Genomic DNA, 24,851 nt, shown 5'->3' with positions numbered 1-24,851 from the left:
CCCCAAAAAACTGGGTAGAGGAAAAGTCGGACTACCTTACCCCATTACGCCCCACAATCCACAGTCTGACTTTTCCCTCATTGCCGTACGTGCCATGCCATGGGGTAGCACAGCTGCACCCATCGCAGCTTATTTTGACGGTCACCCTGGCCAGCAAACGGTGCCGCATTAATTAATTACATCATATACACGTACTGGTGTGTCAGTGAGTGTACTGTTCCGCCGGGAAGTTTTATCCGGTGCTAAGTTTTATCTAGTGTCGAATCATATTAAAAATTTTCTAGTGAAGTTTTTTCTAGTTCCACGGGATTTAATTGACAAGTTTTCCAAGGCTGCGGTGTATTGGTGTTTGCCGCGGTATTGTGCACCGCCGCTTCTTTGCCACTGTACGGTAGCACCGCGCCCCCATGGCCCGGCACATGTTCAGGGAGCGAAAACTACTGAACCAAATGCACCCCGTCATTCCCCTGACTGCACTCCCGTGTCTCTGATGCACCTGACCACCTGTGACCACCTGTAGCTTTGCTTGGCCTGTTCCCTATCATCCTGCACCGTTGTTACCCGCGTGTCTTCCCCTTGCGTGCACGGTTCTGCCCCGTGCTGCCCCCTCGGAATTAATTTTTTGCCGCTAACTTTTTTCTACGGCGCAAGGATTTAGCATTTAAAGTTCTCCAAGATACGTTTTTTTCATTGCCAAAAAGTGAATTATGAAAAATACTTCCCGGCGGAACGGTATTTGATAGAGCTTAAAGATTGCCATTGTGTTGGCTCAGGGAGAGGGTGCTCAGCATCTGCAGTCTCTCAGCATCTGCAGTCTGGGTGTGTGCTGGGGGTGTTGGGGGACGGGGGTGCAGGGAGCACGGGAGGGTCAGGAGCAGGGTAGTCGTAAACGCGGTTTAGGCCTTATAAATGATCATTTCAAATGCAATGATGGGGTAACGACCATCTAAACAACCATCTTAACGCGGGTCCGGGCCAGCCTTTTCCCACAAGTGCGCATCGCTGATCACGTTTTCATGCGTTTTGGGGGCACAAACCAACCCCCTTGTGCACTTACTTGATAGTAACTCTCGCACTTATACCAAACGTAAGGGGTGGGGGCGATGGCTACCAAAGCGACCACTGGTCCCACGTGGTGCAGTGGAGCAGTGATGTGTGCGTGGATGTGATAGCGTTATCAACTAGGGCCTAGGGCCTAGAGGGGCTATGGTGCCGAAGGCATCACAGCCAACAGCACCAGTGCCAGGCACTGTTAGGCGGCGCCGGTGCCAGGCGGCGCTGGTGCCAGGCGGCGCCCAGGTGTGTACGAAATGAAAAGTCCGGCTGGGTACTGTTTGTAACTAATCATCTATATAAGACCTAAACGCTAGCCTGTGGTCATTTGTTTTGTATATCCATATCATATGAATCGTATTGTTTGGTGTTTAAGGCTACCCTGGTCAGGAGCAACAGCGTTGTCGGGTTGTCTGGCGCCTGGTGCAATGGGTACAGCTGTTGGGCTAGCTCTATCTGTGGTCAGGAAATCCGGGATCAGGTTTGGGCGGGTGAGTGGAATGATCTCGGTCTGGAGTATGCAAGGGGTGGTTGGCAGGGCATGGGGAGGTTGGTCACAAGGCGGGTGCTGATGTGGGGTCTCAGCCATGGGTCTCATGCCGGCTCACACTCTTGCACAGGCAGTGTTCTAGGGCCCAATGTAGAGTTGGCACCTGTGTTGCCATTCCAGGCTATGACATGGCGGCTAGGCCATGGCACACGTCAGAACTGTCACACAGTGCATGCGGTCCTGGGGCACCTACCCAACCACCCGGAGGGCTCTGGACAGGCCCGAGTCATAAGCAGCCAATCTTATGCTACCATTTGGGAAGCTTTCAAGTTCACATGCTCAGTCCTGGTGAGCGTGACTTGCCCAAGCCTGAACGTATGCCTGAGCTGGTTGGGATATAGGGAATTAAGTCGCGGCACTCAGTTTGACTGATAACTATATTCTACACACAACTATCCCCGCAGTTCTCTGGTGGAATGGGCACACATGGTTTGACTGCCTGGATGCTTCACAGGCGCTTAGAGTGGTGCTCGCAGGGCCATTCCATCCATGGATTATATATACGGCACAAAGCTAGCAATCAGAAAGACAGAGGGGCGGCACAGCATCTTTTAAGTATATAGCACATTATAAATTTGAAACTACCATGCTTACACCTGGGTTTGTCGGCATGGCACGTCCATGCATATAGATTCACATACAACTGGGTTGTCACATACATGGTGGATTCACACACACACACACACACACACACACACACACACACACACACACACACACACACACACACACACACACACACACACACACACACACACACACACATGCAGCAGCTACCTTATTATCGCTGGTGTACTGCCTTGCCACAGACATTTTACGTCCCCAAGGTTGAGGTGCCAGGCAAAGGAGAGGAACACTGCCGGTACAGTCTGGACAGCATCCTTGGCGTCTGGAGTACTCAGGCAGGTCATCATGAGTTACACCTGAAGTTGTTAAGGGTCACACTGACAGTTAGAATCACATATGTGCACACGTATGGCATGCTGCAGGTTATCTTCATGGCGCTAGTGTGTACACTAGCCTGGCTCTTTATCCCACGCAGTACACACAGCAGCATGCCCATCATGCAGGCTACACTCCAGGTACGTTTTTTGTGTTACTATGTGTGACTACATCTCGTGCAAAGTAATCCCTGTGGGGTGTAGGAATGAAACCTCGTGCCACCCTAGGGATGGTAGTCTGACACCCCCCACCCTTGAACCCCTGAAACTGCCCCCCAAACCCCTTTTACTTTTAGCTGACTGCTCTGGCGAGCTCTACATTGTATACCTCCAGTTCATCTGGAGGCACATCTTGACTGGCAACTATTGTTCAGAGGGATAGCAGTTCTGGGCACAGACGAAATTTGGCAGTTCCACCTACATTCAGGACCCCACCTACCCCACCCACATTCAGGACCAGTGTTTTTTCCAGTGCTCGTATCTTCCATCTACACTGTAGAAATCTGCCCAAAATCCGGGGGTTACAGATTGACACTATCCGGGTAATGGAGTATTTGCCTTGTGCTGCAACTATAACCTATTTGTTTTACACGGGTATGATGCCGGTCTGGGAGAGGGGTCAAACGGCACTGGGGTTTTGACAGGGGTCACGATGCTATACACATAAAAATCGTGGCAGCAGGTCCGCGTAGTCGGCGAGATGGGCTTGCGTGTCTTGACTAGAAACCATGCCACACATATCATAGTGCTTGTGCTATTGGAAGGAGCACTTAGATGGCAGTGCTGGGCATGGAGACAAAACCTGGCAGTCCCACCTACATTCAGGAGCCCACCCACCCCACCCACATCCAGGACCCCTGCCCCCAATAACCGACCGACCTAAGAGGGCCCATAAGTTTTGTAAGTACGGTACCTGATTGATCATCTGATTCTAAATGCTCTTGTCAAGGTCTCTGCAATCAAAACTTGGGGCCTTGTCCAATCTGAACTACCATCCTCTCCCGGGTGGCTACTATGGAGTCATGATGCAGCACAATTGCTGGGGGCAAGGAAGAATGAGATTGGTGGGGGCCATGGCACATGGGTATGATGCTGGTCTGGGAGAGAGGTCAAATGGCACAGCTAAGTTACCTGCCTTTGCCTTGTCAACCGCTCCCCAAACTCTGCTAACATGGTCCAGGGCGGACGACATGGCCTAGACTGTAGTACCCTAGACTGTACTACTTTTTGTGGCGTGCAGGGGATGTGATCTGGGCTGCTTGGTCAGACCCAATCATTTGGGTGACCTGCGATTCAGCATGTACTATATGCATACTGTGACATGCTCACGCAGACAGCCTCTTCTGAAGCCTCTTCTGAAGCCACTTAAGATTGCCCCGATTAATGTATACTTTAAAAGACTTACTTGTGGCTCTCGGGCTTGTGCAACTGTGGTGAAAGCATGCCTCACAAAATGTGGTGACAGCCACCCTCACAAAATGTGACGGGAGCCAAACTTTAGCATTCTTACAATATAAGGTAATATCTGAAAGCTATGCTGCCCGCTTCCGTTTAGGCATGTTGAGAACCCTTGTCCGCCAAAACACGCTTGACTAGAAGATTTCTAACAGCATACCGTACAGCAACTAGGAAAAATTCTGCTAGTTACATGTAAGAAGGCAAGTGTTTTAATGCCGGGCGACCGGTCAATCCATGTGACTTGGGCTCGTCTTGGAGCTTTGAGGGAGACTAAAGAAATAGTATCAGGCGTTGCTCAAGGAGAAAGTAGGTGTGAAAATTGGATTGGTAAAATATGGTGTCCTGACTGAGTTTACGCCGTCGAAGACAGGACGGGCCGACTGCATGGGGGCTGAAAACGAAAGTTCCTGTTCCTTGTGAGATAGGGCCACGAATTGAGGTCAAATACATCTAAAGCAGTACGGGATCATATTATGCCACTTAACAGCATGCAAGGAGGCACTTCGGTCAAAAGTGCGGACATGCCAATTCTTCATGACGCTTCACATTTCGCTGCTCCTTGAGCTTCTTACATGATTAATATAGTATCGAGTATAGACGGCAGTGACTAGTGCATATGGAGAACGGTACCCCTACATGGGCTTGCGGTCCTGACTTAGGGGTACAGATTAAGGGTTGAGGGGGTGGGGGAGGTTAATTTCATTGTTCCCAAACCAAAGGGACACAAAGACACAGGTGGGAGGATAAGGGGGAGGGGTACAACTGGAAGCATAGAAAACATTTGGTGGTGGAATTGTTTAAGATAAGCTTTGGATGTGCTGACAAGACAGTGCACATGGGTAAAGTGGGCTTCACCCAAACTTGTTCCTGTGCATTGCAGCCTGGTTAGAGCCCCTCTGACAGCACCATACATTCAATGTGCCTGTTTGCAGTGTTTTGCGTGGACCGAGCCCGATTTGCCTCGTCAATTGGCTCGGCGCCTTTGCTCTCTGCCTTCCAGCTGTGACCGAGTCATGGAGCTGTGTCGAGAGCCCATGTTCTGCTTTGAGACTTGCATCAAACTGTGTTACTGGTGCGAGCATATCTACTACTATGACGAGCAAGGCTGTGAGATGAGGTTGCCACTGGAACAGCTTATGAAGCTGTATGATCTGGAGCACCTTGAGGTAAGTGAAAAGGAAATGGTCATCATAACTTTCCTTGTTACTAAAGTTGTACTACAGTGCACCCGGAGGGGGAGTGCATGGTGCTGATATGATTGTCTTGGCAGGGGTGCACGGTGGTATAAATTACCCAATGGGATGTGCATAACCAAACAATTGCTTAAACAGGCACTGAACGGTATCTTGCGCCAAATTCCTGCACTCTACGGCCATAGCATGTGTCCGGCCACTTTGGCCAGAAGGCGCTGAGACACGTATTAGATGCAGCCGCCTGTCTGTACACCAATGTATATGGAGCAATCAGCAAGAAGAGCAAGACCATGCGCGCCCAGTACCAGCCAAGCCATGTCCCGATTCTGACCAACGGCCTGAATTTTGGCCACCCTGTCCCTGCGGTGGCAGAGTTGATTGATTTAAAGCTCTGCAGCAGTTGCAATACATCATGTATGCAGTGAAGGTATTATGACTAGGTATTGCCAGCCGACTCATGCCCTGACGTGTGTTAATCTTGTTATTTTATTCTGTTTTCAACCCAACAGGTGTTGCGTGAAGAGGAGAGCGATGCTAAAGTTATGATTGCATGGAGCTGGAAGATGGTACGTCCCTGCATGTGTGCACTGCAGGCTCCTATGCGACTAGAGCCACTCCCAAATGCATTTTTGGGCTTGTTCTCATGTACATAAAAATGCTCATGCGCATACCTGCAGTGTGTCATCTGCTTTCGGGGCACTGCATCCATAAAAGCTGCATGTGTGGACCTCAAGGCTATGCTGGTGGGTGCTGCAGTCTGGTGTTTTTTTTTTACATCTCGTCCACATCAGTAACAACTAATATCTTCCCCACCTGCTAATAACACATCATCACCCGACTGGGTCACCTCTCTAGGCCAATCTGACACTGTGTGATGTATGATGTATGGATTGTGATTTCTGTCCAGAAACCATACTACAACCGTGAGGCATGGATGTCTGAGTCCAAGCTTGCTCGGCTGGCGGCAGTACACCATGGCTTCCAATGGAGCTGGCGGCACCGGGGGTTCAATTGCCGTGTGCTGGACTGGGTGGTCAGCTATCGGAAGAAACACCCACATGGCAAGCTTCTTGTAACAGGTGTGTGTGTGTGGGGGGGGGGATAGTTTCTTCCAAACCTCAACTCAACCATGACCCAGAACCAAAACACAGAGATGGTTCGGCCTTCTACCTTTATCTGGGATACCCTTGAGCCTTGCTCTTCTTGCCGGCATTGGCTGTAGACCATAGACTTGCTTACCAGTAAGAAACACCCAGGCTTGCCGTGCACTTGCAAGCCAACCCACAAAACTATGCAAACCTTCATGGTACATCAGCAGCACTGTATCCACGCGGAAATCACCAGCATTAAGACGACATGTGTGTAGTTGCAAGGCCAAAGGATTGCAATCATGGGCTTATTGTCTATACCGTACTCTAGCACATGCGAGCCTGGGGGACACGGGGGTGTGAAAAGGGCAGGGAGCATATTAACAGGGACTGGGCATGGCATTACTTCATCAGTAGTGTGGGTCTGCATGGAGTGGGTTAGGGTAAATTGTGGCTGACATTAGGGCAACACGACTGGGCCTGCACTGGGCTCCCTGAGAATATGGCCAAAAAGCTAGCTAGCCATGACAAGTACCGTGCTGCCCCAAATGGTTTCGTTTTACCAAGTTTTAGATGCCCTTCCCAAACATGCTGGAATAAGTTCGATGGGCGGTTGGGGTAAAGTAATAAATCCGATCCATACTTTTGGGCATGGGCCAGCCAAACACTGCGTCACTGCTGGCCATCATGAGTCTGGGTCTCACCATGTCCCGCCATGCACTTACCATCTGCCTTGCATTGTTGCTGCTGTATCGACCTATAGCAAGCAAGTGCCCTTGCATTGGATGGAAACCTTGATGCCTTCGCTGGCATACCCCATTCCATGCCATAGTCTCCCACGCAGCAGTGTCACATGCTTCACTAGTGGTACCAAACTCTTGTTCCTTGAGTCGTTACAATCATACATAATAACATACAACCAAAACCTGTAGCTGTAACATGCACAACAAAACGGATTCCCCAAATTCACCAGCTAAACCGTTGACCTGCAGCTTTAACAACCTGCAAAGAAACCGTTATGTTTCTTACTCTGCCATAGTGGCCGGTAGCACTCTCTTCTCAGCCCTGGTCACTGTAGTGCGTGGTACCATATTTCAGGAAAGTTTCCGTGATAAGAAGCTGAATTTGTGTTGGCGCTCAATTTTGCGGGCTGTCTCCAGACTCACCAACTTTGTTTGGCATTATGGTGTGTAGCAATGACGCATCTCCAAGATTGAAAGGACACCAACTGTTTGTGCTTTAACCCTATGTCAACGAACCCAGAACCCAAACCAGGTAATTACCTGTGTATATATGACATTGTGTGTCTTCACCCTGCCTTAGGCCACTCCCTGGGAGGTGCACATGCCACATTGTGCACACTGGACATCATACATGAGCTGCGTGGCAGCCTGCCACCACATCATATCTCATGCTACACGTATGGGGCACCACGTGTTGGCAACCATGCATTTGCGGCCATGTATGACAAGGTAAGTGGTATCACCTGAAACCAACAGAAGAGGAAAGGCCACGACTGCCCTTGGAATTCTATAGTGCTTAGGTGTTTGTGTCGCACCTTGTTATTTGCAATGGTGGCGTACTCATCTGCTTGACAACCTGAGGACCCTGTCCTTTGCCATCTATGCCATCCTTGTATTTGGGTATCCTCATACCTTGTACAAACAGTCCCATGGCTGGCTGCATGCAGGTGGTGTACGAAACATGGAATGTTGTCAACTGCAATGACATGGTTCCGCTGACGCCCAAGTAAGTCCTGGTTCGCATTTGATTTGTCATGGGTACAGAGCACACGGAATAATCTTACTTGGCAACCCATGTCCATGCCCTTATAACCCGGGAGGCCCCTCGGGCACTGGTTACTGGCCCAAAATATATCTCGTACTGGTTTGTTACATGGCTGACCACCAATACATGGTTGATCAGCCTCGCAGTCCACTAGTCCCCGGCTCGCACAATATGGCGGTTGGCGGTTGGTCAACGTTTGACCAACCCATATTGCCCGCCCCGCCCCCATGTTGCCCGCCCCGCCCCCATACTGCCCGCCCCGCCAGCTTAAAATCATGAACTGCGTTCGTTCTTGCATGTTGCTATGACTGTTTGCTTGCCCTCGGGTCCCATCCCAGGATATAAGCTACTTACAACCCTTGAGGGGTGGGCATTGTGGAATGCTCAGGCGGGGCATGCAGTCGGGTCAGGTTCGGGCCGCCCCTCACCTCAACCCGCCCCCCTCGGGCCATCCCCTTGGGACTCCGGCCCTCGGGGACGGCCCTCGGGAGACGGGTCTCGGTTCGGGTGGCCCTCGCCCTCCCCTCCCGCCACCCCGCCCCAGTATATCCCATATTGCCCACCCCTCCGTGTTGTAACCTATACATACACACATATCCACTGTCTCGACAAGTGCTTACTACGTACATGTTCATGTATTATAGTAGGTACCATGATGCCCGGTGTGACTTGTCTGGAGATTGCCGCAGGCAGGGACTTACGTCAGGCTTTATTTGGGGTGTAAATTCACCGCCTTACTAGCCTTATGGCATGATACTAAACGAATGCTGCTCCTGCTGTTCAGGTGCGTGGGATGGTTTGTCTACAAGCATCCTGGTCACAAGGTGATTGTCAAGAGGCGTGGCGATCTCATAGTACGACCCACCTTCATGGAGAACGCTGTCGCCCGGCTGCCGTGCTCTCGCTCTGTGCGACACCACCTGCTGGGCTCCTACCTGCGCTCTATGATGGCAGTGCTCCGCGCGCAGACGCGTGGGAAGCACGTTGAGGGTGGTGTGAGAGGCCTCCTGCACCTGACCATGTAAGTGGCCCCATGAGGGTAAGGCAATGAGGATGGAGTGAGCTGGGAGTTGTCTTCACCATTATGAGTAGTGAGAAACAAGCAAGAGGTGATATAGACAGCCCAGGACCCGTGGTATTGCTTACGGTATGTGGGACTCCTACCTTGAATCCTTTGTGTAAGTAAAGGTGTGCTGCTTGCACTGAGTCCAGCCGCGGCTGTCCAGCTAGCTTGATTTCATCATGTACATGGCGCCGTTTCCATCAATAATTGTTCACCAGTATGACTCTTGAATGTGCTGAACAAAACAACAGTCACTGTGCATGTACGGGCGGGTCAGGGTATACTTCGGTCCTGGCATTAGCTTACCGCTTGCCCATGCTTTCCACAGGTACAGACTGCCGGAAGTGGATGCTGTGTTGGCAGACGTAGTAGAGGAGGTGCAGGCGGTCGCTCTGGCAGCCGTGGAGGCGGTACAGATGGTGGAAAAGCGCAGCCTTGCGGCAGGTGCGGCCATGACGCCAGCTGATGTGGCGGTCGTGGCCGCATCAGCTGCAGCAAAGACCAGCTCATCTGGTAGTGCCGTTTACCACTCATTAGCCAAATATGGCTCCATTCGCCTGCTGATGGACCAGGTACGTGTGTGTATACCTGCAGCCGGCTTTGATGAAAGTGCACTCTTAGTACGGCTTGTATTCCCAGTACTCTTGTCGCACATGCCAGAAGGGTTGCTTCATTCATTCGCTCTTGCCTTTTCTTCGCGCGTGCATGCGTGCATATAGAAGCTCGTCAATTGAACCTCTAGCAGGATTACGTACTGGGGATGATGCCAATCACCCCACTCCTTTGGATGCACGCCCTTGTCCCGGGTCTGCCTTATGCACGCATGCACAGGAGAGCCGCAAGTCACTGCACAATTCAGTACAGCAGCAGGCAACCAGCAGCACCGCTGTAAGCTCGGTCACGGTCAGCCGCCCGCCCGCTGTTTCAGCAACTGACCCCGTTGTAGCAGAAAATGCTGGGTGCAGCGGGGCAGCCACCGTGGGCATTACCGGGGAGCCATTGAGTGCAGGCTTGCCCGCAGCTTCAGGCGAGAGCTTCATTCTCAAGAGCATAGTGCGGCCACGCGCCGTCCTGCACGGGCTGGCGAGGCGGTTGAACATGGGTATGGAGCTGATGGGTGTGGAGACGGGTCTTTTAGATGATGATGACCCTGTGCCAGCCACTGCATCACAGGCGCTTGCGGGTACTGACGAGGCCGGTCTTCTGGGTGAGTTTGCGCACATTGGGAAGCAAGCTGGCGCTCCTGGCGGCAGTGCAGGCAGCACAGCAGCGCCGCGGCTTCTAACACATCGGCGGCCACCATCCGCTCGGCATGAAATACCAGCCAGCACTTCACACACGGGGTCGGCCCTATCGTCAATGCCAACGGTGTCTCCCAATGAGATGATGGCATTTCAGCGAGCACTGGTGGCACAGCACGAGGCACATGAAGTGTACAAGCGCAACAAGGAGGTGCGGCGCCAGGAGCGCCGAGCCCTTGCTAAGCTACACGCTTATCAGCGTAGCAAGGCAGGCAAGGACCACAGCGTCAACAGCCGCCACTCTGCTGCTGCACCGACAGCTTCCACAGGCGGTATGGGAGCGTCGCTTGCTCCACAGCCAGAGGCGGCTACTCTGCTCAGGCAAGTCGACAGCAACACACATGCCAGCGGCCACGTGGCACAAGCAACTTATTACCACATGGCGCACCAGCTTGCAGCAGCCGGCGATGATCGCAAAATCTCAGCTCGGCGGCGGTTGCATGCTAAGCGGCAGGCCGCACGGGAACCCGCTGCAGACCCACCACATCTCGGACTTCTGGGGTTTCAGGGTGGAAACTAAAGGACATTGATCAGTATGCCTTGATGCACTGACTGCCGGCACGGTAGCTGAAGGCATGGGCACAGCAGCATGGCTTTCATGCGAGTAGTGAGCTGGCATGGCAAGATGCAGCAGCACGTATACCGCCTGGAATGTCGCTGTGTCTGTTGAGGCAGCTGTGCAGCTGCTGCAGTGGCTGGTGGTATCATTGAAACTTGTTGGACGGTTGGTGAGGCTGGCAAGGCATTCCAAGATCATCCCATGTTTGCTTCAAAGGGTAAGTGAGGACAAGTGAGGAAATGTGAGTTTTGTGGACTGACTTTTCTAGTGTGGATCAGCCTGGGTGAGCCTAGTTGAGGGTTGTGCCAAACCAGTTCAACACTGCACATTATGCAATGGGAAGGGTGGATGGTACTACACAGAGGGGAAGTTCATGGGCTTGAGTTGCAGGTGTTGGGTTGCATGGACGGACTCGGTGGAGCTTGAGGTACATATTTTGTAGACGGGTGGGTTCAGTGCATTTGGATGTAAGTCGTTGTGCAGTGGCATAATCACAGGCATATCCCCGCCCCTGCCCCTATACCTGCGTTGCAATTGGTGCCATCCTCCATTTTGGCCGTTTTCTGGACGTTCCTCGCGAGAGCTAATGTCTGGGGCTAATGTCAAGTTACGCCCAGCCAGGCCAGACATAATCGACAACACACATTGCCGTCAGCGCTCGTATCTTCCTTCGTTCGGAACGAAATTTGCCAAAGAAGGCCGCTGGCGGAAGAAAGTTTTTGATCTTTGACTTGAAATTTCGGCCAAAACGCACGTGATCCTGGGGGGTCTTTCGGCAAACAGACGAAGACATTTTTGGGATTTCGGCCACTTTTGGCCAAGGACAAGGGGGCTCCAGCGGCTACTCCACGGCCGAAACCTGCGTGGTGTATGGCAGGGTTGCACAGTACTCAGTACGCACTAGTACGTACTAGTACGTACTGAGTACTAGTACGCCTCTCCTGGGTCCCAGTACGCCGCAAAATACGCCGGGGGGTGGGGCTGTGGGGGTCGCCGGCGGGTGCCGGTGCGTGGCCGGTGGTCGTGCCGATGGCCGATGCGATGCGAACCGAGCCTGCCCTGTTGGATACGCGCAATGGAGCTCTGGATGGATAAACTTGATGGCAAAACAGTAGGCGAAACAGGCTGCGCAATGGTGGTCACTCCGCTCATGTCTCGACATTCAATCGCAAGTATGCGTTTCCTACAGCATAGCGCGCGAGCTGTATAGTAGGATACAGAGAAGGATACTAAGGAGGAACACGGAGAGCGAAATTTGCAATGGCTTACTTGGACCGGGCATTGGCTGCATGGGACGTACTATTGCACGTACTAACCCTTGCTCGCCGGCGTATTATAAGTGAATTATGGTGTAGTGTACTAGAAAGCTGTGTACTGCGTATTAATACGCGTATTATAAGAAAATGGCTAGTACAGCAGTGCAACCCTGCTGGTGTATATATGGTAAGCGCGCTTTCGCTGGCGAGGGTTGCCCTGAAGCGAAATCTGAGCTAATATTGAATAGTTGTTGTTGGATTTTATGATTACCTGTGTGGGCTGCTAATTGCACATGCATGTGCTCAACCGTGATGGCACTTCTACGGTCGCCCACTCGAACTCTATCTCGGAAATGGATCGATTCCGTATTGTACACAAAAGCAACAGTCCCCAATAGGTGCAGAGAAGCCATTTTGAAGGAGTTTAGGGTACCATCTAAATTTGGTAGCACAAAGGTGGGGCCACAATGGCGAACGACAGTTGAAGAGTAGTTTGCCAACGCTTCCACCTTCTGCGCTAAATGTCATGTGTATGCTTCAAACATCCCGCCATATAAGATACTGTTTTAATGAGTTTGAGGAAGTCCCCGACCCCAATGCGTTTGGCCCCGCCGCGTGCGGCGCTGAGGGGGGGGCATGCGTTGATGGGCGCCGTCGCTAAGCTGCCACGGGGCACCTGCGGCGTGTTATACGGTACATGGGCTGTGTCATGCGCATGAAAGACGGTGGCGCGTGCTGTCAGCCTTGGCGCCGCCTTTGTCAGCGACGGGCCCGCCCAGCCATGGCACACCCATGGGTTTGGCACCACCGGCATGGAGGCATCCGTATGATGCGGCCTTTGCCAGCAGATGGTCCTGGGGGTCTACATATACACATGCCAAGGTGTCTGAAGCTCTGGGGTGAGTTCGGCCTCATCCACGAGGCGTGGTGGCCACGGAGCGGCCAGGAGGCCAGGGCGACGACAGGGATCCAAGGCACGGCCTGGCGCGTGTCCGTAAGAAGACTCAGAGGGCTGTCTCTATGGGTGTTGACGGTGGGAGAGTAAGGTTGGGTCGGCGGGAAGCAGGGGAGGAGTGGGCGTGTCGTGTTGACATCTGAGAATGTTCTGGGGCATTGGGTTCACTGTTATATTCCCGCGCAATTGGCGTCCGCCGAGATCGCCGACACCGCCGCACACGAAGCGTGCGGGTCGGGGGCGGAGCCCCCGGAAACATTTTGGGGGTGAAGCGGCGGCAGCCTGTTTCGTTAACCAAACGAAGCCATTTTGAGGAATTCGGCCAGGGGGGGGGGTAGAAAGCTCAATTTCTTACCCCATGCTCAAAATTACAGAGCTTTAGGAGAGCATTATGCACGTACTTTTAGTTTTTTAAGGGGGTGTCTGGTGAGGAAGTTCTGGGCCGCCAAAGTTGGGGGGTCGGTCCTCATCCCTGGGGGTCCGTTGGGTTTCGGGAGCCCATCCTGGCGGATTTCGGGAAGCGCCCCACAAGCAGAACTAGGGGCCAAACGCAGCAGTACGAGGCTCATATGTGCACGTTATGACGTAATAAACACAAACAAAGCGTGGGAAGGCTAAGTTGCGCGTCCGGGGGTGGACATGTCGGCACATGTCCCCACATTCAACACATGCGCACTGACACAGCTGGGCTCTGAAGCGCTGGTGCGCACGAGTTCACGTCGAACAAGGCTGCCGATGCACATCGTCCATTCGTCACGTGGCAGAGAGTTGAGCGCGGGGTGGTCTGGGTCAAGGGGATTCCCATGGATAGGATCCCGCCGGTGACTGAAGTCTCAGAACAGGACAGCTGATGGCACGGAGTGATAGTGCTCGTCAAGAGGAGTCCATAGACACCACTTTGGTATAAAATGGAGGGGTTTTAACCCCTGAACAACAAGGTTTTGTCCGTCGGGGGGTCGGTCGTCCCCTCAAGGGGGGTCCCGGGGGATTTCGGGGCATGGGGTCTGACACTTTGTTTCCTACCCCCCCCCCTGATTCGGCCACTGACGCCGCCCCTGCTTTCGTAAGATACAAGCGCTGATTGCCGTGGTGGGAGTGCTAGGGGCCAGGGGCTGGCCAGGGTTTGGGGCGGGTTTTGTCAGAGTTCCCTGGAGTTCCTATGGAAAAGCCCCCAAAATGCCATGTGCTCAGACAAAAGACGGCGGCCAGCCCAACCCGGTCTCACCACTATAACAACGGGAAACCGTGTCTGGGCGCGTCTGGGCCGCGTCTGACCTGTGAGACGCGGTGTCAGACGCGCCGAGACGCTGCGCGTTAAGGGGGAAACGTAGGGGAGACGCGATGGGGACGACGCAACCAGAAACAGTGAAGCGGGGCACCATTGCAGATAGCGTGTTTCACTGCGTCTGCGAGACGCAATGGAACGCGAGTCGTGACGCAGTACAATTGCATGGAGAGCGCGTCTTAGCTAACGCAATGCGTCACACCAGACGCTAGCCTGATACCCTAGACGCGCCGTGTCTCACACACACGCGATGCACGAGACGCACTGCGTCTTGAGACGCGGTACCGTACAATCCACGGAGAAACACATGAAACTCTTCATTCCAGAGCACGTTACACTGCCTCTATCCCACATCTGCGGCGGACCCTGGCTGCACACATGTTTCAGGATTACCTGAACCGCCATCTCACTCACTTTCCACGCAACTACGATCTGCAAGTAAGTGCATCACAGTCCAAGGCGCTCTGTCGCCCATCACAGTCTCAGGCACTGTCATGCACATGCAGCACAGCAGTCCTCAAATGCCACTCGCTCATGCTGGAGTGGATGTCTACACAGGGTCCAAACATCCGCTACCGCTAGGTGGTCTACACCGGGTCCAAACATCCTAATGCTCAGTAGCTAAGTCCAGAATAAGCCGTACTAGGCCTAGTCCGAACATTGTACAATCCATGTAGCACCAGCATTGGCAGTCTACTTGCCCCTGGCGGCGTTGCCCCTGGCGGCCTTGCCCCTGGCGGCCTTGCCAGTCGTTACAGTGACCCGCGCTGTCCGATGGTAGGTCAGGTTAGAATCCCAGTCGAACATTTGGTACAACCATTTTTGTGGGGTCGAGCGTAAGTTAGGACGGTGCCCGCAGCGCGGGTGAGCGGGTTGGTCTGAGCTAGACATTTACCGGTACCTGAAAACCAGACAGAGACCCCTGTGTCGCGACCTGGCGTGTGACCGTGCATATGATATCGTGTGGCTGAGTTAGCTGAGTGATTCGGGTGTGCTTTTGGCGTGTGGGAAGAGGGGAACGTGCCCGACACGGTGTACTGCATGGGAGGCCAGAGTGGCACCATGGGGGCACACCACGATAGGCCAGCCTTCTACCAGGGGAGTCATGCCGTGGGTGAGTGAGCATGATGAGCGTGGGTGAGGGTGCTGGGGTTTGGCGCGGGGATGGGCCATGATTTGCCATGGAGCCATGGAGCCGGTGCTTTATTCAGCAACATAGTGTTAATGTGGCAACAGCAACCTCACCCCGCACGCTGTAACAATTGCACATCCTGTGCGGCAGAATATTTTGCTGTGCCAGAGCCAGAACGTGGGCTGGGGGCAACAGCAACCTCACCCCGCACGCTGTAACAGTGGCACATGCGGTGTGGCAGAATATTTTGCAGTGCCGGAGCCGAAACGTGGGCTGGGGGCAATTGCAGCCGCATTTGCAAAACGACAAGCTTGTTTGACATTACACCGGTTGCTCAGTACCAGCCTGACACACCCCTGGCCTGACACGAACCGTGCATAGGTTGGGGGCGGAGCCCCCGGAAACATTTTGGGGATGAAAGATGCGGCGGCAGCGGGTTTCTGAAAATCAAAGATGCCTCTTTGCAAGCACCTGTCACTGGCGCCGCCCCTGCCTTCTTAAGATACGAGCACTGCATAAAACTCTTTGGCAACATGTAAGCCGGAACGTGATCTTCTTGCGCCACCCTCTCGCTCGCTACGCATGCGCTCCAGGCCGCCTACTCCGTGGCCAACACGGCCAGTTGCAGATCTGCAAGCATCGGAATAAGAGACGTATGTAGCCGCTCTCAGCTAGCGTTCAGTGTCCTATCATCGGGCGCGACACCTACTCCTGTCCACCCCCTCAAGCCAGTCACCATGTGGCCAAGCTCTTGCTGTGGGCATCCAGCCGCAAGCATCTGTGACAGGGCTTGCATCTTCCAGGGGTAGGCCGGCGCTGCTGGCAAGAAGAGCCCTAACCACGTCCTCGCCCACGGCATCAAGGGACCCCAAAATGCCTGAACTTTTAGCGTTTGGGGAGGGAGGGAGGGAGGGAAGACCGGAAGTGCAGAGCGAGCTGTCAGTGCGGGGGGCGTGCAGAGGTGTGGAAAGCGCATGTATGGCACTAGGTGCAGGCTTACAGGGTTTTGAGGCACGCGCCGCTGCCAGCAGACCTAATGTTCTGTATCCAAGGAAGAAGTAAAGGGGTTGACAAGCTGCATGCGGGGATAAATGCAAACAGCGTGCCACAATCCTGCAGGTTGCAACCCCCTTCCCTGCCCCCCGCCGCGCTTAGCGGGCTGCATTCGGGTTCTGGGTCTCGGTCATCCTGGGCTCGACGCTGCCTACCTCAAAAACCCCGCATCCCCCGCCGGGCATCCCCACCCGCTCTCCCACAGAGTCTACAGGAGCACAACGAGCGGCTGTTCCACCGCGTGCTGGTCGAGATACATAGAGGAGCTGCTGCCGGTGGTGTACATGCTCACGGTCACGCGGGTACCACTCTGGTCATTTGCTGTGTCAAAACTTTGACAGCCTGGTAGACCCCACAGGAATCATCTGTCTAGGCCGCCAGCATACCCACAGCTTCGTGGCTACTATGGTGCGGAGCTAGACAGCAGATGATTCCTGAGCCTGGGTTGCCACAGCTGCAGCCAGGGTTGCGTAGTTCGTAGTACGCGTACTATGTACTACGTACTGTAATACGTACTGTATGCTGCCCTCCTCGGCTAGTACGTTAATAAAATACGTTGTGCTGGGGAAACCAGCGGGGTGGGCCGTGGCAGCGCAGTGGCGGGCGAGGGGCTGGAGAGGTGCTGGAAAGGATGTCGGTCGAAGTTCGCGAACCATGGCTGCTCTCCGCACTGCAACTGTGTTTTCTTATACCAATATGAGTATAATAAGTTGAAGGAAATTCCACTGGAAGACTATGGCCGCGCAAATCCAAGTTTACATCGATTCGGGCATGGTGCGGCACGCGTGTCATGTTTGCACCGGCTTTCCCCCCGGATGTCGTGGCCCAGCGTAATATGCAGCGTATTTTAACGTACTGTACTAGAAATCCTAGTACGCTGTATTATATACGCGTATTATGGAGAGAGGGTCGCGTACTAGGCAACCCTGGCTGCAGCTGTGCATGGGGTGTGCAATGCGACACGGTTATATTCTTGTCGTGCAGAATAGAAGCGTGATAGCGTGATGGATAGCGTACGCACAGTGTATGTAGAATATACAATCGCCATTGTGAGAAGAAAAGGCATCAGAAGTTATGTGCACAATTGTCCAGGGGGTGCCTGCTCCCAGCAAAACCCTGCCTGGACCGGCCTGGTCAAAGTGTCATGTCGTACGTTGGCTAGGTGCCGTACAGTGACCCCGTTGGAGGGTATTAAAGGCGGAGTTTGGGCTAGGCTATACATACCAGACACGCGCTCTGAGTACCTGGACGATCCCAACCCCTGTCCCCTCTCTGTAAGTCATACGCTTTGCTTACTTGGCCCTTGTGGCCCTTGCGCCACTGTGCGCCAGCTTCTCCTTGGCTTCCCTTTGCGCCCTTGTGTGCAGGGCTTGCATCTTCGGGGAGCAGCAAGAAGCGGGCCCCACTGCAGGCTCTTGGGCGAGCGAGAAAGATTGGGCATTTCCGGTGGTGCATTCTCGCCGCATGGGGCTGCACACGGTCCCCGAATCTCGCGAAGGGGGGGGGGGGGGCAGAGCCCCCACAAACGCTAAAATGTAGGCATTTTACGGGCCCTGGACGCTGTGGGCGAGAACGTGGTTAGGGCTCTTCTTGCCAGCAGCGCCGGCCTGTCCCTGGAAGATGCAAGCCCTGCTTGGGCGCCAGCCTCCCTTGGTTTCCCCTCGATCGCACCCCTGCGCGCCAGCCTTAGTGCCTAAGACCAGCTGACCCCAGCTCGGCAGCACGGCTCCTTTCCCCCTCTCTCTCCAGCCCTTTCCCCGGGTTGGTTGAAGGCACGGCTTAGGCAGGTTTCGTGTCAGCCGTTGACACGCAAGGTGGTTCGCGTGCGTGCTTGGTGCCTTCCCTGTGGAATTCCGCTACGCTTCTGCGTCTTGATAGTCCCGATCTCTCCTTCATATCTCGATAACTCTCAGTTCTACCTTGGCTTTATAAACACAGCCTTATAACACCGGAGCGAACACAGAACGAGACCCTTGCAGTGGAAGCAGTGCTGCGCAGGCTTGCCACTCCGTCCCCACACGCGTGACAGGCGGTTTGAAAGGTCCTTGGCCCGCCCCTTCATACACACCGCACCAAAAGTTTTATTTTTTTGTGTGTGCGGGGGGGGGGGTTGCTTGTCACAGCCCAGCGACACTCCTAGCGACACGCATGGCGTGCTTTCCTAGCCGCTTGCGTTCGTTACTCAAGCCGTCATCAACTGCAACCGTCGCAGTCCTCGCAGAGGCTAGCTGCGCATAGCTTAGCCAACGCATATCATGCCGCACTCATGCCGCACTCGCCGACAGCAGCCAATCTGCTCATTCGCAAATCAAGCCGCGTTATATAATTCTAGCTACATGCTTACCAAAAAGCGTCACAGCCTCGTAAGCCGTACATACAGGGCACGTCCTCCCTGGGCCCACCATGCTCGCTCTCCCCACCATGCTTTGCAGTGATTGGCCAGCAACATAAACGAAATCTCGTTGACAGCTTATGCTGTGCAATTGGTGAGAGCGCTCTACGATGGTCGTACATGATTGCAGACCCTATATATGCTGGCAGCATCCATGCTATGGCTTGTGTCTGAGCATACGAAAGGACCACACAAGTGCAATGCTTGCAAACAAGATGCAAACACACACAGCAGTGATGGCAATCAGCGGCCCAATGCTTCTGACACGACGTAATGTGGCATGCGCTGCAGTCGGCTTCCAGGTACAGTTGAAGAAAATAGTGTTGCTTATCTTCAGTTGCACCTGTAAGGTATTCTCTATTGCCGGATCCTTATCCAATTGTAGGGTGATGCCCGTGGAAGAGAGAGTGACATTACCATGGAATAGGATTGGTGGGTCAATAGCTACTGCAAATGCCGTCATAGCTGCAGCGTTCAAGCTATTCAGATATTCGTCAACCACGTATGCGTACACCTCAAGAAGTCGGTCCGTCATCTTGAGCTCTACAGTGCAAGGAGAGAACGTGTATGGGGGGTTCGGTTTCAGTTCGGGGGTTCTGAAGTTACTGAGTTTACGGAGGCGGGGTGGTACTGGGCGGGCATGATCGCGCAGGTGGCCAACGTTGCGCACGCGTGCCGCAGCTTCGAATGACACGGACTGGGGGTCCCGGATGCCATGGATGTAACAAACATTTACTGATTTTTACGGCTATCTGGGCCGTCAGTGGCGCTGGTGGGGAACGGTGGGGATCGGTGGGAATCGGGTGGGGGTTGGTGGGAAAATGGGAGCCGAACAGGGGGGATCGGCCCTGACAGGCGCCGACCGAGATGACTGATTTCGCTTCTTGCATGCGCGTATGATCGCGCCGGCCCCTGGGCGGTCTTGCGCGCGCCTGGATGAAAAGATAATGTTTTACGTTGACTGGATGTGATTGGATGTGGTAGTGGCTGCCATTTGCTGGTATGTGCGTGCGGGTCATCCCCCTGACACCGTGCTTAAATACTTATACGCGGCGGTGCATCACTCACCAGTTATATTCAGCGCATAAGCAGAACCCGGAACAACATGAAGGTAGCCATTATTGGATTTCACCAATACACTGTTAACAGATATGGAGAAGGCATACAATCCAGAATGCATCAAGCGAAAGGGCAACCTGCGTTTTGTAGCTATGTTGGTGAACCGTTGTCATTTGCAAAGCGAGTTCATACTTACTCCTCAATAAACTTGCCAGAAAGGTTTAGTGGAAACGAAAGCGACTCTCCTCCATACTTAAAAACAACAACAGAAGCTTCTCCACTTGAAGCCGCTGCATTGCCATAGGAGTCGTGAAATGCAAGTTTAAAGCTACTGGCCTCGCCTTCACAAGAGAGCAGATAAAGGCTCATGAGCATAGATGTACGTAAGTGGCACCTTACCAGCAACAATGTAATCTGGTACCTGAAGTGTGGTAGCGTTTGGGTTGAATGTGCCAGGTTGAACGTACACAGCACCACGATGTAGCAGCAACCCAGTGGTTAGATTTGCAATGACGGCATAGACACCCACAACGATTGGCTGATAGATTACTTCAAATGCACCGCTTGGCAACATAGACATATTCATGAGTACTTGGCCTGGTCCCACTGCACCAGAGACACGATGCGTTATGTCAACTGTTTATTGGGTAGCGGGTCATGCACTTACCAATGTTGAGGTCCACTACCTTGTCGGCCTGTATGGTGTTGCCATACAGGTCTTTAATGAAAACTCGCAGCACATACTGTTCCCCTGTGGCAACTCCAGCATTAAAGGCAGCTTGAATCAAGTCCGGTTGCCTTTCAGCTACCTGCAACTAATGGAGTAGGTGCAAAACCATACGGGTCCCCAGCTCCAAATCCTAGCACATAGCTCCGCTGTAAGCTAGGGTAAGAGGCCTCAATAGTGATATTCTTTTCCTGTATTATATTGTTCATGCTCAACCATGTCCAGTACTGCAATCGTTATTGCATTCTCACCAGCCAAGACGAATTGTGCAGCTGTATGGAAACTACATAAAGCCCTGCCTCTGTGAGGGTCAAAGAATAGACAGAGTAATCTCCTTTCCGCACCTGAAATGCAGAGCAAGTAGGCATTATGGTGTGTGAGTTCTGGCATTGTGGTACGTACCGGCTCAACAGGAATGAAGCTATGAAAGAAAGTGCTACCAGTTAATCCAATTGAAAGGTCATTGTTTGCTAGGGGTGCAATGTTGCCCCACAGGTCACGCGGCGTAACATAAAGGAGGGTCGTCCCTGCTTGTCCAATTTCTGGAAGCAAAGCTGTGCTATTGCTTGGTGATGCCTGGGCATTCCGTACTGTGATACTAAACATATGCAGTACACTTTCCTGCAAGCAAAACCAATGTAAAGGTCAAGTGCATGGACTACACTGTCCACAGCGAGGATGCTCCGTACCTTATACGTTACTGATACACTGTAATCCATTGACGTAAAGAAAGTTATGGACCAACTGCATGCTCCAGTCGTGTTGGTTGGGATAGCCACAACATTAGGCTGCAATGCACCACTGTCAACTGTTACCAGACGAACTTGCAGCAAGGTTTTGTTGTCAGGCTGCTGGCCAAATGGCTGGTATGACTCGGGGTCAACCAGACGCGTAGGATTGCTGTAAATGTCCATAGCCTGGAGCGTCAAGGATACAGGAATGCCAGCTTCTACCTCTTGTGGCAAGCCTGTTGATGGCTATGCGTTGGATACGTCGGTACAGATTTGGACAGCAGGGCCCTTACCGCTTGCAGTAATTTTTGCTTCATCAAGGGCGAGCGGTAACACCTCAAAGCTGCCATCATATGACAGTCCCAACCCCGGCGACAGAATGCGTATGGGAACTTCGCTGCCGTCATCGTCAATGAAGTACACCTGAAAACGATACATACCAGCTGATGTTGAGTTTGCATATAACACGATCCACCAATTTTGCCACCATTGGACAGAGATATCCGCGTCGGGGTAGGCTGATACCTGTTATATCTAGAGCCTGAGCGCCTGAAACGTATGTGGCACACAAGGTGTGGCAAGTACATACCCGAAGTTGTGTCGCAATTGATTTTTCTCTGATCCAATTCGTAAACCTGTCTGAAATTTGGTAGAAATAGGCAATGGCAAATCTGGAGCTTGCAACTCCCTTTGCCGGCACTGCCACATTGACAGTGGATAAGGCTGTGGAAATGTGGGGCTCTGCTTGTACAGTAACCGGGAAGGGGCTCCCCTGGATGTCCCTGCCATTGTACGTGATCCGTATTGCTGTGTCCCCACTGCAAGCAAGGCCGCTTGAATATGCAGAAATGTGCAACTTAACTAATCCAGGTTACTCACGCAAAATACACGTCTGGAAGCGGCGCTACTGGGCTGTATGGTGGTGGCCATACTGTATGCCCCCCCCTGCAAGCAGCAGGAGGCCCGCACATGAGACGTTACAGCGGTTGGTCTACATACTCTACACTTTTACCAGTCTCTTTTAGTATCAAGACAAGGCTAAAGCACCCAGCAAACAATGGCAACGATGGCAAAAGTCACTGGATGGGCGAAGTCTTACCATAGGGTTTGTGGAATCACTTTGATGTTGTAAACTCCGTTATACAGTGGCGATAGCTGCAAACTGCAAAAGTCGCGCCCGTTGCTGCTGCTGCTGGGGCATGACACGGACAAGAGCGGGTCGTAGAGAACGCATGTCGGATCGCCATAGCTATCTAGTAAAGTCAATGTAATATTGTATGCATTTCCAGCAATGAATATAGATGTCTGGAAATCGATTTTGAAGTCTGCAACGACAGAGCAATCTTGGCTCTTCGCGACGGCCGCTAAGAGGACAAGAATGAGAAAGATAGGCATTTTGATTAATGATAATAATGATAATAGTTGCCGTCAAAGAGCGTCGTTGTGATGTTGTGGCCGTAGGACTTCCTCGGAAGTTTGAGAGTCGGTTCAGTGTCAGCTAACCCAGCTAACTCAGCTAACTCGTCACGTTAGGTGCCTGCTATTTGTTATCAAACGATATCCTGACTTTCCAGGCTATATTGACATGATTTGCGGCCCCGATGCAAATGCGCTGCTGGTAAGAACTTATGTATGTAATATCACAGAACCATCATGAATTCCGCATGTGCTGATTCCAGGAGCGCATTGAGTCTCAAGGTCCGAACGTGAAGGTGGACACAGCTCAGCTCGCCGGACTTGCGGGCGTTGTTTCCGCGCGGATACAGATATCGCCGGAGGTAATGACCGCGATACAATCTGCAGTTATGCACCTTTTACAAGTTGATATGCGTGCAGGTTGTGCGGGGTGAGACAACATACAAGTTCATCGTTAGCATTGATGACGCAGTTCCGCCGCTCAAGTCAGCATATGAGGTATCGGTAGAACAGTTGGAGCGTTTGATAGTATGGCACTAGCGACTGGCTACGTGAACGGCTTACGACTTAGATGGACATGTTTCTTTTGAGCACTTGAGCTTGTCATGCGCTACCCACATCTTAGCAATGGACTTGCGCTGCAAACGATGCCACAAGCTATGAAGACGGATGCGGTGGCCTTGGAATGGAATGGGAGCAGCCTCTCAGTAGCATCAGGGCTACTTTTTGGTGTGCCAAGTCTGTTTGTGTGTTCAGGGCCGGGTAGGAATGGAGCAGGCCAGTGTAGGCTCACCGTCGAATGAGAAGCTGTGAATGGGGTAACCTGTAGTGTGGCGGAAGGGCGTCTTGCCCTGGACGGGGACATGAAGCTCATGTTTGTAATCTTCAACTACGTCCGGCCGCGGGCTCTGCCGGTTTGTTTGGAGACTTGGGCCGCTTGGGGCTGGGTTGGGGCTCACTGTAGCTCGGAAGGTATGGCTACGGAAGAACAAGCAGATACCAGTAACAAGCTCAGATTGAGGGATCATGGGCGCTAGAGAGCAGTTATTAGGCTGTGAAGAGCAACTTGCGCCGTTGTACCAATACTTACTTCCCCCGGAGGCCTCCTGTTTATGGTCCCCTGAAGACAACAGCACATTAACCCCGCCACAGCACGTTGTATCGTTGTTACCAGCAAGTTCCCTAGCCTCCCCGTCCCCACCCCAACCTCCGCCCCCCCGCCCCCGCCCCCGCCCCCGCCCCCGCCCCCGCCCCCGCCCCCGCCCCCGCCCCCGCCCCCGCCCCCGCCCCCGCCCCCGCCCCCGCCCCCGCCCCCGCCCCCGCCCCCGCCCCCGCCCCCGCCCCCGCCCCCGCCCCCGCCCCCGCCCCCGCCCCCTCCGCCCTCGCCCTCGCCCTCGCCTCACTGGCGTCATTGTGCACCGGCGTTGCAACTGGTGCCATCCTCCCGTCCACCTCCCTCACGCCAGTCACCATGTGGCCAAGCTCTAGTTTTTAGCGTTTGGGGATCCCCCTCTCCTCCTCGCTCGTTTGCATTGGGTTCGGTTTAGTTTGGGCTGGTATCTACAACCTAACAACCCCACCACCACCCCGGGAAGGGGTACATGGCGAGACTCGAGGACCGTATATAGCCCCACGCGGCGAGAATGCACCCCCGGAAATGCCCAATCTTGCTCGCCCGAGGGCCTTCGTCGGGGCCCGCTTCCCGAAGATGCAAGCCCTGATCTGTGTGCCCGCTAGCATACCCGCTTGGACTGCTCTTCTGCCCGCAAACACGTTGTCGAGACGTGCAGTCCGGTGTGATGCAGCCGACATGAACTGCCGACTGTCGGCCGCGTAGACCGGTGCCGTCAC

The 24,851-nt window shown here is 53.4% G+C and overlaps 3 protein-coding genes across 3 annotated transcripts; 2 read left to right on the top strand and 1 right to left on the bottom strand.

Annotated features, from left to right (window-relative positions):
* The first annotated feature begins 1,859 nt into the window (after positions 1–1,859).
* On the top strand, positions 1,860–11,477 carry CHLRE_06g252800v5 (uncharacterized protein). The gene is made up of 12 exons (XM_043062619.1): positions 1,860–2,216; positions 2,413–2,505; positions 2,593–2,685; positions 4,935–5,168; positions 5,705–5,761; positions 5,873–5,938; positions 6,103–6,274; positions 7,607–7,755; positions 7,974–8,032; positions 8,856–9,092; positions 9,463–9,706; positions 9,966–11,477. Exons 1-12 carry the CDS (start codon positions 2,214–2,216, stop codon positions 10,953–10,955), a joined length of 2,397 nt encoding a protein of 798 aa, XP_042923325.1. The 5' UTR covers positions 1,860–2,213; the 3' UTR covers positions 10,956–11,477.
* A 6,980-nt stretch (positions 11,478–18,457) lies between these two features.
* Positions 18,458–22,989, bottom strand: CHLRE_06g252750v5 (uncharacterized protein). Its single transcript, XM_001696588.2, has 13 exons — positions 22,684–22,989; positions 22,464–22,529; positions 22,174–22,402; positions 21,878–22,109; positions 21,543–21,820; positions 21,256–21,474; positions 21,105–21,197; positions 20,936–21,044; positions 20,794–20,877; positions 20,526–20,732; positions 20,323–20,467; positions 20,136–20,263; positions 18,458–19,610 (listed from the first exon to the last, which is right to left on the bottom strand). The coding sequence occupies exons 4-13, from the start codon at positions 22,020–22,022 to the stop codon at positions 19,225–19,227; spliced, it is 1,794 nt and encodes a 597-aa protein (XP_001696640.2). The 5' UTR covers positions 22,023–22,109; positions 22,174–22,402; positions 22,464–22,529; positions 22,684–22,989; the 3' UTR covers positions 18,458–19,224.
* A 110-nt stretch (positions 22,990–23,099) lies between these two features.
* Positions 23,100–23,894, top strand: CHLRE_06g252743v5 (uncharacterized protein). Its single transcript, XM_043062618.1, has 3 exons — positions 23,100–23,202; positions 23,264–23,362; positions 23,421–23,894. Exons 1-3 carry the CDS (start codon positions 23,170–23,172, stop codon positions 23,538–23,540), a joined length of 252 nt encoding a protein of 83 aa, XP_042923324.1. The 5' UTR covers positions 23,100–23,169; the 3' UTR covers positions 23,541–23,894.
* Positions 23,895–24,851: the final 957 nt, after the last annotated feature.

The sequence above is a fragment of the Chlamydomonas reinhardtii genome, chromosome 6 (assembly GCF_000002595.2).
Source record: "Chlamydomonas reinhardtii strain CC-503 cw92 mt+ chromosome 6, whole genome shotgun sequence".
Classification (NCBI taxonomy): Eukaryota; Viridiplantae; Chlorophyta; class Chlorophyceae; order Chlamydomonadales; family Chlamydomonadaceae; genus Chlamydomonas; species Chlamydomonas reinhardtii.
Note: the sequence above shows the minus strand (reverse complement) of the source record. Positions and strands in the feature narration are given on the sequence as shown.

Coding starts and splice junctions, on each gene's coding strand:
- CHLRE_06g252800v5 (XM_043062619.1), top strand. Junction 5,939..6,102: donor TGGACCTCAAGGCTATGCTG/GTGGGTGCTGCA, acceptor ATTTCTGTCCAG/AAACCATACTACAACCGTGA. Junction 9,093..9,462: donor GGCCTCCTGCACCTGACCAT/GTAAGTGGCCCC, acceptor TGCTTTCCACAG/GTACAGACTGCCGGAAGTGG.
- CHLRE_06g252750v5 (XM_001696588.2), bottom strand. CDS start 22,022: ATGTATCGTTTTCAGGTGTACTTCATTGACGATGACGGCAGCGAAGTT. Junction 21,475..21,542: donor GTGTATCAGTAACGTATAAG/GTACGGAGCATC, acceptor TTTTGCTTGCAG/GAAAGTGTACTGCATATGTT. Junction 21,045..21,104: donor TGCACAATTCGTCTTGGCTG/GTGAGAATGCAA, acceptor AATATAATACAG/GAAAAGAATATCACTATTGA.
- CHLRE_06g252743v5 (XM_043062618.1), top strand. CDS start 23,170: ATGATTTGCGGCCCCGATGCAAATGCGCTGCTG. Junction 23,203..23,263: donor CCGATGCAAATGCGCTGCTG/GTAAGAACTTAT, acceptor TGCTGATTCCAG/GAGCGCATTGAGTCTCAAGG. Junction 23,363..23,420: donor GGATACAGATATCGCCGGAG/GTAATGACCGCG, acceptor ATATGCGTGCAG/GTTGTGCGGGGTGAGACAAC.